Raw genomic sequence first — 14,375 nt, 5'->3', positions numbered from 1 at the left:
TTATGAATGAATTTAAAAAAAAAAATTATCCTGAAGTCTCTCAAATGGGCTTGGCACCGTAATGCACCTGTGGTTTTGAGCAATGGAGTTATTTAGTCAGAAACACAAATGTATACAGTGTCGCCCTATATTTACAACTGAAAAAAATAAAACAGGCAAACATATAAAAGATCTAAAAATGACAAATGGTTAATGCTTGTAAGAATATACAAGCAGCGAATAAATAAGTTGATCATACATACACCACGTAAATAAGATGGGAGGAAATTTCCTCCACTCAAATAAGTTTTCACAGTTTCATTTTTGCAAAGGAGAGCCGGCTCATCAGGCGGCTGAAGGTACATTTATCTCGACCTCCTGCTGCTGTTAATGTGTGTGCCTTTGTGTGTGTGAAAGTTGGTTTTTGAGTGAAAACAGAGTCCATCCTTCAGTGAGTAACTTCTTGATGGCACTCTGAGTCACCGACCAAGTCGCTCGACCCTGGGAGCCTTTTCCCATTCCAAGACGAGACGCACCAGCAGCGAGCGGGTGGTCCAACGAGAGATGACTCGCACTGAAAAGGAAGTAAAAATGGCATCTCTCACAAATAAATCACTCAGTATTTTATCATAAATCCCTTTTGGGAGTCAAAATTCATTTTGTTATGTGAAATTTCTGAAAAAACAAACAAACAAAAAATTCTCACCTGCTTGGCCTTGTAGAAGCCATGCTTATCACAGTTGGGAAGGTAGAAAGTTGTGAACTTCTCTCCTAACCTCTGCTGAGAGGTGGCTATCGTGTCCAGTGCTTCGTGCAGTTCAGTGTGACATGGACCCTGTGTGGGAAGAGAAACAATGAGAGCTACAGTCTCCTAAACACAAATGCACCAGCAAATTATCTACACCCCTTCAGAGCCATCTACTCCCTCTTGTGGAAAGAGAGATGAATTACTTTGAATAACCAGTTAGTCAGATTGTTTATTTTTTTCCCTCACCTGTTGCACCAGTTTGTTGCGTATGGCATTGACCTTAGCCTTGAGACTCTCCTGGCCTTCAGCAAAATCTTGGTGATCAAAGGGAAGGTTAAGTCCCAGAATGTGCTGCAACGAGCCTTGGTCAGGGACTCCTCCATCTTCCACTGTAGAATTTTTAGAAAACAGAGAGCATACATGACACATGAAATGGAATGAGGTTGCATTAAAGATGTAACTTCAATGCTGTGAACTTTTTTTATTTAATGAATATCAATATGAGCACATATGAAACAGCCAGGCTACCTTGGCCGAGGTCCACAGTGCAGATTCCCTGTCCTCTGGTCAGAGCGTGCAGTGGTCTTGCTTCACCAGGCCTGGGAGTGCAGCGGAGACCCTCAGCACAGTGGGCTGTGTGAACTCCACAGGAAGCCCCCTCCTCGAGCGCACAGGCCATGCAGCAGCCACAGCCTGGCTCCCTTAACACCTGCTTGCATTCTGCTGGGATGGCGGGGCAGTCGTTTAGCTTCTGTTGAGTACAGGGGGCACAGCGGATGGGCTCTGGCCCCACCATCGGAGATGACCTCACTACGGACAAGACAACCAGAGCCGCCGCTGCCACAAACGTCAGCTTCTCGCTTAATCCAAACATTTCCTTCTGACGAAATTCTTCAGCTTTTTAGACTCGTTTAAAACTGTCAGTTTCTTCTAACAAGTCTTCTCTGAACTGGCAGTATTTATATGAACGCTTTGGCCTCCAGAAGGGTTAATAATTGACACAGCACAGATATAAAATATTTTTCGCAAAGCTGCTGTAAAAGGTGGATGACCCCGCTTGCCTTGCGTAGTTTGAGGTCATTTGTCAATATTGACGCTGGAATGCACATCAAAACAACTTCTGACGTGCGTTAGTCATCTTTCTTTAACTTTAGAGTTATGAAAACAACTGAACAGTGCTGCTGAAATTCAGTACGATGATGAATAGTGAATAACGTCTTTAACAGAGAGCATCACGTGATCCAAGGAGCTCTAGGCTTTGGGAAAATGGCTGGTTAATGTTAAAAACTATCTTATGGGGGTCGTCAAACTTTATCTTGTGAAGTAATTCTGACAGGTTGGGTGCTGACATTGTTTTGACAGAAAAAAGTCCTATTTGTCCTTTTAGTCTTGTTGGTGAAGGTTCATCTTATCACACAGGTAGATAAACAAGGTCCTCCACCTTGTTTATCTACCTGTGTGATAACCCAGTCTGCCTTGCATAACCCAGAAATGGTGAAACGACACATTTATCTGGGAAAAGATGGCAGTAAATGGCCGTTTCCTTGCTGTAATATTTGTCATAAATACCTAAGTCAAATGCCACATACCTTTAGTCATACGATGTGTGACACAAATTTCAATAGGCAGTGATCCCGTGCTTTTCATTCACTGAAGAACTTGTTTTTACCCTGAAAACTTTTAATTGCATTTTTTATTTAATAATTATTCACCAAGGAAACAGATACAGTCATCAGGACCAATTACTAAAAACACAGGTCTTAATAACAAAAACTATGTGTACAGTCTGTGGATAAAAATATGAAGTTAAAGAGATAAAATGCTGATGAATGTGAGGATATGGGCACAATGAGAAATAACAGAAATGAGCACATTGTGTGTGTACATTTTGCATTTAATAGGAAGGTAAAATATGTTGTCTTTGAATATCTTAATTTTTTAAAATCTTAACTAGAGAAAAATATGCTTTTAAATTAAACTTTATACATTTAAATTGCTAGAAATGTGTACACCCAGCAGTATATAAAAGAAGTCTGCATTAGCTCCTCTTTAAAGTACTGCAGACTATGCATGAATCGCACATATGTTACTAATTTAATAACATAATCATGATGTAAGAAAAGGACCACGGCGTTACTACTTTTGCATGTGCATGAACTGATACTTTAATATGTATTTTAATGCAGATTTACTTTAGCTTACATAGGTTAGATGAAAACACTTTTTCATAAAAAATAGAAAAATACATTTTATTGATTTATTTTGAGTCAACTCTGACTGACGGTACACTAAAGTGCACCAGCCATGTTGCTCCCACACAGTAGGGGAGGGGTCAGCTTTGATGTTGCTATGCTTGCTGAAGAGAGCTTTGGTTCTTCATGTTACATTCTTCACTGGCATCCAAATCTAGTAACTTAAGAAACGGTAAACGGGTTCAGGTTGAACCTAAGAGCAGCAAGTGCTGGTTAAAAAAGGAATTGATACACAAAATAAAAATACAGCGAAGACAGTAGTGGGTTAGAAGCACAAATTTCGTGCCTTTTGTTTATTCACGTATAACAACAAACCAAACGGGCCCTTACATGGACGTCACTCTCTTGTCAGTGGCTAAGGCACATTAGGCAGAATTTGTTCAACGTTCAGTTTGTCACGAATGAGGTCCCAGGTTGGTGTGTCCCAAATGTTTCACGTTCACCTCACGAGATAATGTCACTCAACCACTAGCTGATGAGTTGTTGCCTCTTCGATGCTGACCATCAGATCCGCTAGCCAGGGGGGAAATGGTTCCTCCTTTGAAATATGTTAGAGGGCATTAGTGGAAAAGAGATTTGATTAAGGTCCATATGTTTTTTTTTTTAAGTCAAGACAGATTTGCTTAAAATTATACTCACAGCTATAAAGTTCTTCTTAGAGCGTTCCCTTGGCTTCCGGACCGGCTGTTTAGATCTTCTCGGTTTCTGCCACTTCATCTTGGAGGCCTTGAAGCAAAATAAACTAGTCTTTTTTTTCAGATTTTTAAAAAAATTATTATTATTTAGTTAAATAGAAGCAAATAGTAAATACTCAGTAACACCTACCTTTATTTTCACCTTACTGCTATTTGTAAATTTCGGCTGTCCTGGTGTTGTAGCTTCACCACGTAGATTAAAAGAAAACGTGCTCACATCAGACACGGAAAAGCTCTCGGTTCCTTCGTGTGGATGGTTTGAAAACTGGCTCAGGGAACGAGACAGCCTCCCAGGTCTCAGAACCCTCAGTTGAACAGCATCGTCATCTTTATCGCTCTCATCTCCTGCCAGCGCATCCTCTTCCTCCACACCTACTTGAAACGGAAAATCGCCCTCATTTCCTTCTCTTGTTCTGTTCCCTTCAGTTTCATCCTCAAACTCTGACTCTTCCTGGATGGGCTCCAGACCAGGTCTCTGTTCCATCAAAAAGCCTATTTACTCATGACATTTACCATTTTTATCATTTGATTTACTTTATTCAAAGAATAGTGATAACAGATTAGACTTACATTTGGCTGTTGAATGTCCATTTAGCTGGATGGCTGAGCTTTTTGGAACGAGAGTAAAGATACTGCAGTCTCTGGTGTGAGTGTGGCCTCCTTGTCATCAGTTGATTATTGGAATCAGGTGCAGAGGCTTAACATTTTTCACAGTAGATGTTTTGACAGGTCATTGCAGGTGGGAAAATGACTTGCATTGCCCAATTTTACAATATACATGCAAAATAAAGCAATGCAGCTTAAAGTCACTCAGCTTATTGTGACTATTATTGTGACAGCAATGTTTTGCACCATTTTGCACCTTTTACCATTTACAGGGCGATCGTGGCTCAAGAGTTGGAAGTTCGCCTTGTAATCGGAAGATTACCGGTTCGAGCCCCGGCTCGGACAGTCTCGGTCGTTGTGTCCTTGGGCAAGACACTTCAGCCGTTGTCTACTGGTGGTGGTAGCACCAGTGTCCGGCAGCCTCGCCTCTGTCAGTGAGCCCCAGGGTGGCTGTGGCTACAATGTAGCTTGCCATCACCAGTGTGTGAATGGGTGGATGACTGGATGTGTAAAGTGCTTTGGGGTCCTTAGGGACAAGTAAAGCGCTATACAAATACAGGCCATTTACCATTTAAAAATGAATTAATTCCAATTGGCTAAAAAAAGAAACTAATAAGCATTCTTGAGGTTAGTGCACAGGAAAAGGTAGTAAGTAAAATATATAGCAAATGCCTTAGTCTAACATCGTATCAAATGACTTCCAATTACTTAGTCTGATTAGTGAATACTTTCAGGTATATATCATAGATCAGTTGTAAACTTATAGCATCAGTGAAATCATTAACTTCAGACTTTTCCATCATGTCACATATTAATAGGTATCAAAGCAAAAAAGGTCATATATCAATATGTTACATCATTGTTCAGGAATGAAGATTTTGATCTATGTATTAAAATATCAATAAATAAAATAATAATTCTGTTGTGTATATAACCCAGAATGTGGAGTTATTGGTTAAGGTCCAATAGACTTAACCACAGTAATTTAATAAATATACAGGCAGAAAGCAGTCAGTGTGCAAGATTTCCATTTGGTTGCCTACACATCAAAAATTAAATTTGTCTGACTATCATGGATTTCTGCATCTCTATAGACTACTGATGAGGAGAGAATGAATGCATATAAAATGTGGTCAAAATTCCTTTTGAAGTAGAAATGTGTTACAGATGCTCTCTTTTTTTTCTTAAAACAGACTAGCAAATTGTATTTTTTTTTTTGTTCACAGAAAAATGTTCACATAAATCATTAATTTATGGGTATATATATATATATATATATATATATATATATGTATATATATATATATATATAAAATCAAGTTACATTTTCTTGTTTGTGACAAATGCTATTTGTCTTTATGTAATTCTAACCATTCAGGAGTGCAACAACCAAATTACTCATTTCAATCCCCTTTGGCCCTGATGACACCATGACGAGAGTTGCTCCTTAACCATTATTTGCAGTAGTTTCCCTTTACTGTTTGAGCTCAGCTTAAATTAGAGTGAAGGCGACATGAACTTAAAAGCTCAATGATATCACTCCTGTTAGTAAATGAAGAACTTCATCAAGGTAAATCAACATAAAATTACAAAAAACAAAGCATTGTATCCTCTCTCCAAGCCCATAAAAGAGCTAAATAGTTGAGCAAATGAAGTGTTTGTTGACTTAACTGTTACACTGAGTGAACCTTAAACAAACTTGACATCATTACCAGGAAAACAGTTTTGGCCCCTGCCCCGTGTGTGACACATGGTGACACCCATCTAGCCGTGGGCTGTCAAAGTACATTGACCGGCATGATAAACATGTTATTGTCTTAAATATTTTCCTGTTGAGAAAGAAAACCTTTACAACGAAAGTGATTAAATAATGTCTGAGAAAATAAAAATAAAAAAGGTGATCTTTCACATATGTAGCCAAAACTCAAGAAACTACTTTCTTTATCATAGCGATACTGATGATATTTTATACACCAATATTGTCTTTATTACAAAATATTCAATAACCCAACTTTACACTGTACAAGATACAACATAGTTTACAACTTTTGACTATTTACAAAAAGTATGATCTGCATATCAAAGTGAATATATCTAAAAAGGCAAGTTGCAATCACTGTAAGCTTATTGAGTAAGGCAAGAACTTGAAACGTGACGTATTTACACTTTTGCAGATCGAGTGAAAGTTCTATGTGCTGATAAAGATACAGGCTATAAAGATAATCTGAAGCGCATCATGTTTCTGACAGTATATCTGAGAGATGTGCTAAAGCTAAAATTTCTTGAGGAAAACTCAAAAATGTAGCTGCTAGATAACAAAAAGCAATAGTACAGTAATGTGTATGCCTGAAAGACGACAGCAGCGAGACACTGCAGGAAATCTTCTGTGGCCTCAAGGAAATGTTTGAAAGTACTTACAGCATTTGAAATGTTTAGGCTAAAGGAGTTAGTCATGCATTTGTGGAAGTCATGTGCTTATAGTATATGCTCTCTTCTGTGTGGATGAATGCCATTCTTAACTCCTTTAGATATCTGTATGTAAGGATGTGTGGGCCCTCTGTGTGATGTTCTACAATACTGGTCCCATTTTGGCATAAACTAGCATCTATAGAAGCACAAATCCAACTCAGTATTACTTCTGTTTAGGTTTGTGTACCTTTGTCTTTTCCTCGTATTATCTTTTTGCCTCCTCATCAGCAAAGCTGCCCCTATCTGTGTATTTTGTGTACATGCCATATTGCACTATAATACAAAAGAATGTCATGTATTAAGGAAAACTGATTTTGTCTTTCCAGGGTTCAAAAACACACCTTTGTCTTCTACCAGTGATCGAGCATGTGGTAAACATCTACTGCAACTTTCTCTCTCATCTTTGTTGAGGCAATATAAGTATCGCTAGTGATCTATGGAAAGCTCTGTACTTTGGTTTTCTTTCAACAGGAGTATCATTACTATGGCTGTCAACTTTTAAAAAGTCATGCACTATTAACTGTAAATATGTATCATAAAAAGCATATTTCATCCAGTGAGCTCCAAGTAAAAAAAAGAAAAAGAAAAGAGACTGTTTTGTGCTGTTTTGTTACAATTCAAAATTGACCACACATGCATACGCACACTCACAAGTACACACTTGCATGCTTACATACACCAAAAAGAAACAACACCATTTTACGCTAAATAACGCAATGAATCCTTGGCATAATAAGAAAGACAGTGCAAAAGCAATAGCATGATCAGTCTCTTTCTGGATATCACCGCACATATCCCCCGAACACGGAATATGTACAACATAGTAAAAAATAAATATGCTCATTATACCTGGATCTGATGGAACCCAACAAAACCACACATCTAATCATCTGTTACAGAGATGTTAAAAGAGGATTTGAGATTCCGGGTACCCGTCTCTGCACTCTGCATTTTGTCTCTGAAAAGTGGCAAGCAGTTAAAAATCCCTAAAGCAAGTATGATTATCCATACAATGACTTCATATTTCTGGAAGTTCACATCCTGAATGGGTGTATCCTGGGTTGTGCCAGTACAGACTAGACGCTTCAAGTCCTCCAACCAGGTTTTCTTGCTTTATTTAAGATGAATATATTTTCTTTCTTCCTACACTGACACATCTGCAGCAGCTGCCACCGTCTCAATTTCAATCTCTGTCACCTCTACATCCCTCTCTTCATCAACCTTACCCACTGCGGGCACACAGGATGAGGGTAGGCATGCGGCTTGGCTGTTGCTGCTGCTGTTGGCAGTGTTCATCTGCATGTTGCTACCCATGCTGGGATGAGCAGTGAGGCTGGCAGCAGAGGAGACGCTGGCCAGATTGGTCGGGACGCTCGTCTTTCCACAGGAGTGGATCCGACGTGCCAGGCTGGCGGAACGCATCACCGAAGAAGTGGTTGCAGTGCCCACTCCCTGAACCTTCCCTTCCAGGAAGTAGGTCAGCATTTCACCTTTGCCTTTTACACTGACCTTGCCGCGGCAAACCAGGTCATAGTTGGTATTCAGTAGCCGATAAACCTCCTCAGTCACCTAGGAAATACAGATATTTGTTATTGTAAGTGTTGGTAGATATGACAGCGGAGCTTGGCAAGCTGTTTACACTTGACTCCACCATATTTGTGGATCATTTGTAATTGAAAACAAGTACCTGTATTTTCCCAGGTACTCCAGTGCTGTCCATTCGACTGGCCACATTGACCGTGTTACCCCAGATATCGTACTGAGGTCGCCGTGCTCCAATCACCCCTGCAACCACTGGACCCACATTGATTCCTGTGCACAGACATAAAAACATTAAACTAAAACAGAGTCATTGAAAGTCAGTCACATTTAAATTGTCTTTGCCAGGGAACCAAAACAGTTCAATTTTATTTATATAGCATCAAATGGGACCCAACAATCCAACAAGGTGGTTTATATTGTATGTCTACTTACCGACTCTCAGGACAAACTCGTTGTATGACTGATAATTGATTTCATCCAAAACATCAAACATTTCAATGGCGTAGTCTGCTATCGTGCTCAGATGGTCGTACACAGATTTCTTGTTCTACAGAGGAAAAGAGCACCAAGCAGTTAGTGTACATGTGAGAAAAGGACCCTTCATATTCCTTTTAAAAACTACAACAGAAGATAAACACATAAATAAAAAGGAAAATCCCAACCTTGGTCCCAATGGTGGGGACGAGTCCCACAGCAGCCATGTATGTGCTGCCAATGGTTTTGATTTTCTCTATGTCTTTGTAGCACTCCTTATCCATGAGCTGTGAAGCACACATTCAATAAACACCTGACACTACAAGGCAAAAACAATTCCAAATTTACAAAGTAATGAAAGAAAAAAATACTAAGACCTCGTCAAAGTCAGCAATGATCTCGTTCAGTAGCCTCAAGCATTCCACTCCCATGTTGTTGCCATCCAGCTCGATGTAGAAATCGTTGAAGTTCGGGATTGAAGCAAATAGGACGCCAACTTGTGCGTAGGACTGATAGTACAGATCCTAAAGGAAAAGAAAAACAATACAGTAAAAAAATATTCTTAGATGTGATCATTAGTCGTTTCTGGTTTCAGCCTTTTTATCTACCTGTTTGTCTGTCTGCCTGCCTGCCTGTCTATTATCGTGGCTCACCATGTTTCTTGGGTTTGACATTAAGAAGTGTTGAGCCACGTGTGCAGGCAGCAGATTGAAGAGGATCCTCCTGTTGTCCAGCTTTACTTTCTCCATTCCATCTCTTTCCTCCTCCGCCTGGCAGGAAAAGTAGCACACAAAATATCCAGATATAGCTGTGAGAACCAAAGCTTGCTTCATATTTCCACCACATGGTGTCGCTAAAATGACTTGTGAGCATCAGACCACTGACTGCTGTAAGCCTCAGAGTATGATTAATAGACTTGGGTACATTACATGACTAATCCTGCTAGTTAAAGGGTTAAATGGCTTAAATTCAGCTTCAACACTTCTATCCCCCTATGCAAAACGCTCAGTGCCAAATGAAACCGAGCCAGAAGAAGCTTTTTACTTTTTTTGTTGCCAAGAACAGACATCTGGCAGCCTATAAATATACAACCTCATTTCCAAAAGAAGTTGGATTGCTTTGTAAAAAGTAAAAAAACAAACCAAAGAATTTTTTAAAAATCTAATTGCAATGATTCAATGATCATTTTAACACAACTTTTTTTTTTTTGTGTTTGATCAAACATGCACACAAACACTTGTTTGCTCATTTTAAATGTGATCCCTGCAACACCTGTAAACAAAAACTAGAAAAAGTTTTTTCAGAGTTTACTTTGGAAGCATGGTTGCACATCCTAGCCTTTTTTCATATGCACAGACATATCATTGCACACTTCCTGACCTGTATAGCCCATAGGAAGTCCAGACGTAGTTTGAGGTCAAGTTGCCTGGAGTGGAGGGCAAGGGCACTGACAAAGAGCAACAGAGACAGGATGGGCTCATAGCCCCGGATGTGGAAGGACCCCCCACTGCGGAAGAGACCAATTGCACAAGTCAGCACTGGACCAGACCACACAGAAAACTACACAGGAGGGTTGAATGGACCCCCCACAGCGTCGGGAGTGATCACAAGTAGAGTTACTTCACAAAAGTATGAAAGCAAGGGCTTTTTTAGAAGGACATGAAAACAAAGCAAGCAAAAAAAAAACCCAAAACAAAACAACTTTATTGTGCTTATAACATATTCTGAAATCATGGAATATTACTATTAACTTGTGTATGATTAAATCTAAAAGTTTTTTTTTTTTCAAAACTAATCCTTACCTTGACCTGAACAAATTCAGAATAATCATTTTTTTCAGTTGCACATTTGGGATCTGAGCTCTAATAAAATTGGCATGGTCCCTCAGTACTGGGTTGAAATAGCTAACGTGGTCCCATCATGCAGCCCACATTGTCCTTTTAGGCTTCTGATTTGGAACTAATAAGCATGTGTGCTGCTTCAAAGGGTGGAAAATGAAAGAGTGTGTGGGCTGAAGACAAGCAACAACTCCTCCACACACATACATCTCAGCACATGTACTGTAAATGCTCTTCCAACTCTTGCCTATCTGTTTATTACACAGCCAGGCATTACCTCTGATACCCGACTGACGCGCATGATGCATAACAACTGTGCGAGATCATTGTTGTCATATAACTTCAGGGAAAGTCGGGAATGTGTCTGAGCTTTCTGAATACGTCGTGGTGTGAACCTCTCACCCTGCAGTCTTGCGAAAGCCGCTGAGCTCCAACACGGTGAGATACAGCACCCCCAGAAGAAGCATTAGCGCCATCTTTGGCATCCAGGAGACACGCAAGAAAAGCGCCAGGGTAAGTGCGCCCACCACACATGAGAGAAAGGCGTAGCGGGCGCCGTCACAAGGAAGCTCTGCCATGGTGTGGTTGGCGCCGCTATCCACATCAATGATGATGATGGAACTGTTTGTATTGGCACTACCCCACAGCCAGGGCATGCAGCCCACCTGTCAAAAGCAAACACAGCGATGCAAAGTGAGAAATATTTCTGGAGAAAGGCTTGATGCTCATCTACATTCACGGTCTGCCTTGTCTGCACTTTTCATTAAAGAAAAACAAAACACATGAGTTGAACAGCACTGTACAGCTGGATAGTGTAAGCTGTTTCAATACATAGCATGACCATAATTCAAACTTTGAATGCTTTCAGATTTATGTTATACATGACATATGTAAACACAGCAAAAACGTGATAATTAAATTATGATAACGCCACAATTTTAGCTTTATTAATTTCACAGTCAACTGCACATCATCTAAAGCAACACCTCTAAAATAATAATTAAACATATTTTTAAAATAAGCCCACTGGCACAGTTAAATCAGAGGGAACAACAGCAGCTCAAAACATGGTGAGATTTTTCTTAGCTGGCTGGCCAGTCAGGTGGGTAGTTTGTGGCAGATGACACTTTTTTATTGTTGCATTTACACTTACCACACAGGCCTGGGCCACAGCGTAGATTAAGAGCACTATGAGAATACAGAGAGCAGTGCGAATCTGAATGGTCAGGCACCCTGGAAAACACTGACAGAAAAAAAATGGGCGAAAATATAGAGACTATTATATAAATACTGCCTAGAATACCTTGAATGCATTTAGACAACACCAATATAATCTGTCAGAGTGTTAATAACTATAAGTACAGCTTGAGGAAGAACAAATGTTATGATGGACAAGAATTTTTTGGGTTTGAGGAAAGAACAGAGAGAAAAGACAAGCATGTGAGAATTTAAATACAACACAGGGGCATAGATGTAACCTCAAAGCTAGTGGTTATTAAATTGTTCTTACATGGTTTCACAAAATACATTTATAATTTGTCTTTGGTCAGCAAAAACCTATACAGAAGAACATTTCCCTTGCCAGGTTCTTTAAACTGCAGATAACAGAAGGTAGATGCATCTGTGGTGTAGGTTAATGCTCTAATAAATGAAAAAAAAGACCTTCACTTCAATAGGATAAGAAGAGCATCTGTAGTTACCTGTATTCTAGTGATATGGAGGTACATGATACAAGCTACAAGGAAACAGATGCAGAAGACGAGAAGAACTAGCACCACTGTGCCCCTGAGAGAAAAAAAAGGAGAGAAGGGAATGATGGGGTTAGTAAGACAGACCTCGGTATGTTAAAGAGGCAGCTGGAGAGATAAAATAATGGGAAGGGGGAAAAAAAATAAAGAGAAAGAAGGGACCCACAGAAGCATTTTCGGTACATACTGTGGTATGATGAGAAGATAGACAAGGCCAAACAAAGCAGCTAGGATCAGGGAGAGGACCACTGCGCTGGTGAAGTACTCATCAGGCACCTGGTGGTACTGCACAATGGCAAAACCCAAAAAAGAGCGAGTAACCAAACAATAAAATGTGGAATTGTAACATGATTGAGCAACATCTCAGTGCAGTTTCTCAAATCCCTCACCCTGTGCTCACGCTCAGAGCATTTATACATGAGCGTGAGAAAGTTGAGGTCTGCCGTGTCAGACTCGGTCTGACGGGCTTCAATCAGCCGACCGATGTAGCGGTTGACCCGTGTTCTGGGGCTGCTCTGGATCACATTAGCCTGGTTAGCGTTGGAGCGGTTCCTCATTTTCTGTGGAGCCGTTCGCATGGCCCTCCGCTGGTGGAAAACAAAATGAAAAGAAATCTCCACTCACTTCACAATGCAGAGCTTAAACAACAATAGTTTGGTGAATACAGCACCCTGTATTCTCTGCAATGCCTGAGTATTATCATATTAGGAACAAGGGTGAATAAGAGTCAACAATAAACACAGGCAGCTGATTATACTTTCAAATTAGGACATTGCCTTCACACTTAACTTCATTACTGAAAGCACCCTGCTGTGTCCTCGGCAGCCAAAGTGAGCAGCTTAGCAAACACCTTGGGTATGTGTGTGTGTGTGTGTACGTGTAGGTGTGTTTGTTCATGTAAGTTAGCATGCTATCTGAACACAGCACAGTAGGTGATCAGAGCATGATCAAGGATCACCGGTGTTCACGAGCTCGTGACACGACATGGATGTGCTCAGCTCACGGATGTCACTGATTTCTTCAGCTTCGTGTTCTGTGCCACTGTCTCCTTTCTTTGTCTCTTCTCTAAGTGTATCCACTTCCTTACTTCTTATTTTCCACTTCTGTTTTTTTGTAATACCATCTTCTTACCTCACCTTGCTCTTACTCACTCATCTTATGTATATTCATTCTTTATTTTTTCATATTTATTTCCTTATTTTCTTACCTGCTTCCATATATTCACTTCACTTTTTTCCTTGCTTCTGTTTATATCCCCTTCACCCGTCCAGTCTTTATATCTGGCCCATTTCCCCCCCACCCCCCCATTTCTTTTTGCATTCCCCACTCTCTTGTTTTGGTTTATTTATAAGGCAGAAACACAGTGGCCTGCAAATCCCGATGTCTATTTATGTTCTATATTGTGCTCAGTGCAGCACGGGACACATCATGTAACCGTGTCTGCTGCACCAGCTATCCTATTCATTCATCCCTTGTCCCTCATATTGCTTGCATTCGTGCCTTGAATGCACACATCTTTTCACTGAGTACTAGTGTGTGTGGCCTGAATTTGAATTTACCATTCAGTGGAAGGTTTACTACAACTAAACCGCCCATGACAAAGGCCATCAGCTTTTACTGTTTTTGTGTATTATGCTAATCTGCTTGTTGTCTCTGATGGGAGGATGCTGTGATTACCGTTAATGGGGAGACATATAATCGTGCAGTGTGAGGTAAAGATTATTTGAACATCTTAAAAAGGGCAACATCTTAAAAACTGAAACGTCCATAAATTTCTAGGAAAAAAGCCACTTGTAAAATATGTTACACACAAACCAACATTATTGTACCTTTAAGTTTATATATAACTTCTACAGACCTTACTAACAGGAAAATATGTACAATAGACACACAAACACACACACACACGGACCCAGGAAACTCCTTGTTTAAGCAGTAGGTGCAAAAATTTACAGACATATAAGGTTAAATAACACAACACTTCTTTTAACAGTTAGCCATATTAACCCTCTCAAGGCAGGCGT

General features: G+C 40.0%; 3 protein-coding genes across 4 annotated transcripts in view; all 3 read right to left on the bottom strand.

Moving 5' to 3' along the window:
• Positions 1-88: 88 nt before the first annotated feature.
• On the bottom strand, positions 89-1,681 carry LOC146497709 (insulin-like growth factor-binding protein 1). The gene is made up of 4 exons (XM_085141846.1): positions 1,256-1,681; positions 974-1,116; positions 686-814; positions 89-553 (listed from the first exon to the last, which is right to left on the bottom strand). The coding sequence occupies exons 1-4, from the start codon at positions 1,599-1,601 to the stop codon at positions 428-430; spliced, it is 744 nt and encodes a 247-aa protein (XP_084997972.1). The 5' UTR covers positions 1,602-1,681; the 3' UTR covers positions 89-427.
• A 1,559-nt stretch (positions 1,682-3,240) lies between these two features.
• Positions 3,241-5,477, bottom strand: LOC146497708 (uncharacterized). The gene is made up of 4 exons (XM_085141847.1): positions 4,245-5,477; positions 3,805-4,149; positions 3,619-3,705; positions 3,241-3,517 (listed from the first exon to the last, which is right to left on the bottom strand). Exons 1-4 carry the CDS (start codon positions 4,263-4,265, stop codon positions 3,437-3,439), a joined length of 534 nt encoding a protein of 177 aa, XP_084997973.1. The 5' UTR covers positions 4,266-5,477; the 3' UTR covers positions 3,241-3,436.
• A 739-nt stretch (positions 5,478-6,216) lies between these two features.
• The window catches only part of LOC146497707 (adenylate cyclase type 1-like), a 35,619-nt gene continuing 27,460 nt past the window's right edge, over positions 6,217-14,375 (bottom strand). Inside the window, exons 9-20 of one of the 2 annotated variants that reach the window (XM_085141836.1) lie at positions 12,741-12,938; positions 12,539-12,636; positions 12,304-12,388; positions 11,757-11,846; positions 11,006-11,268; positions 10,146-10,272; positions 9,374-9,535; positions 9,143-9,289; positions 8,954-9,052; positions 8,724-8,838; positions 8,437-8,561; positions 6,217-8,318 (exon numbers count right to left, since the gene is read on the bottom strand). In XM_085141836.1, the coding sequence (XP_084997962.1) occupies positions 7,893-8,318; positions 8,437-8,561; positions 8,724-8,838; positions 8,954-9,052; positions 9,143-9,289; positions 9,374-9,535; positions 10,146-10,272; positions 11,006-11,268; positions 11,757-11,846; positions 12,304-12,388; positions 12,539-12,636; positions 12,741-12,938 (1,935 nt within the window). In that variant the 3' untranslated portion in view covers positions 6,217-7,892. The remainder of the gene's footprint in view (positions 8,319-8,436; positions 8,562-8,723; positions 8,839-8,953; positions 9,053-9,142; positions 9,290-9,373; positions 9,536-10,145; positions 10,273-11,005; positions 11,269-11,756; positions 11,847-12,303; positions 12,389-12,538; positions 12,637-12,740; positions 12,939-14,375) is intronic. The other variant, XM_085141838.1, reaches the window with a different exon arrangement.

Source organism: Neolamprologus multifasciatus, chromosome 18, assembly GCF_963576455.1.
Source record: "Neolamprologus multifasciatus chromosome 18, fNeoMul1.2, whole genome shotgun sequence".
In the NCBI taxonomy this organism is placed as follows: domain Eukaryota; kingdom Metazoa; phylum Chordata; class Actinopteri; order Cichliformes; family Cichlidae; genus Neolamprologus; species Neolamprologus multifasciatus.
This window is presented reverse-complemented; position numbering and strand designations above follow the sequence as displayed.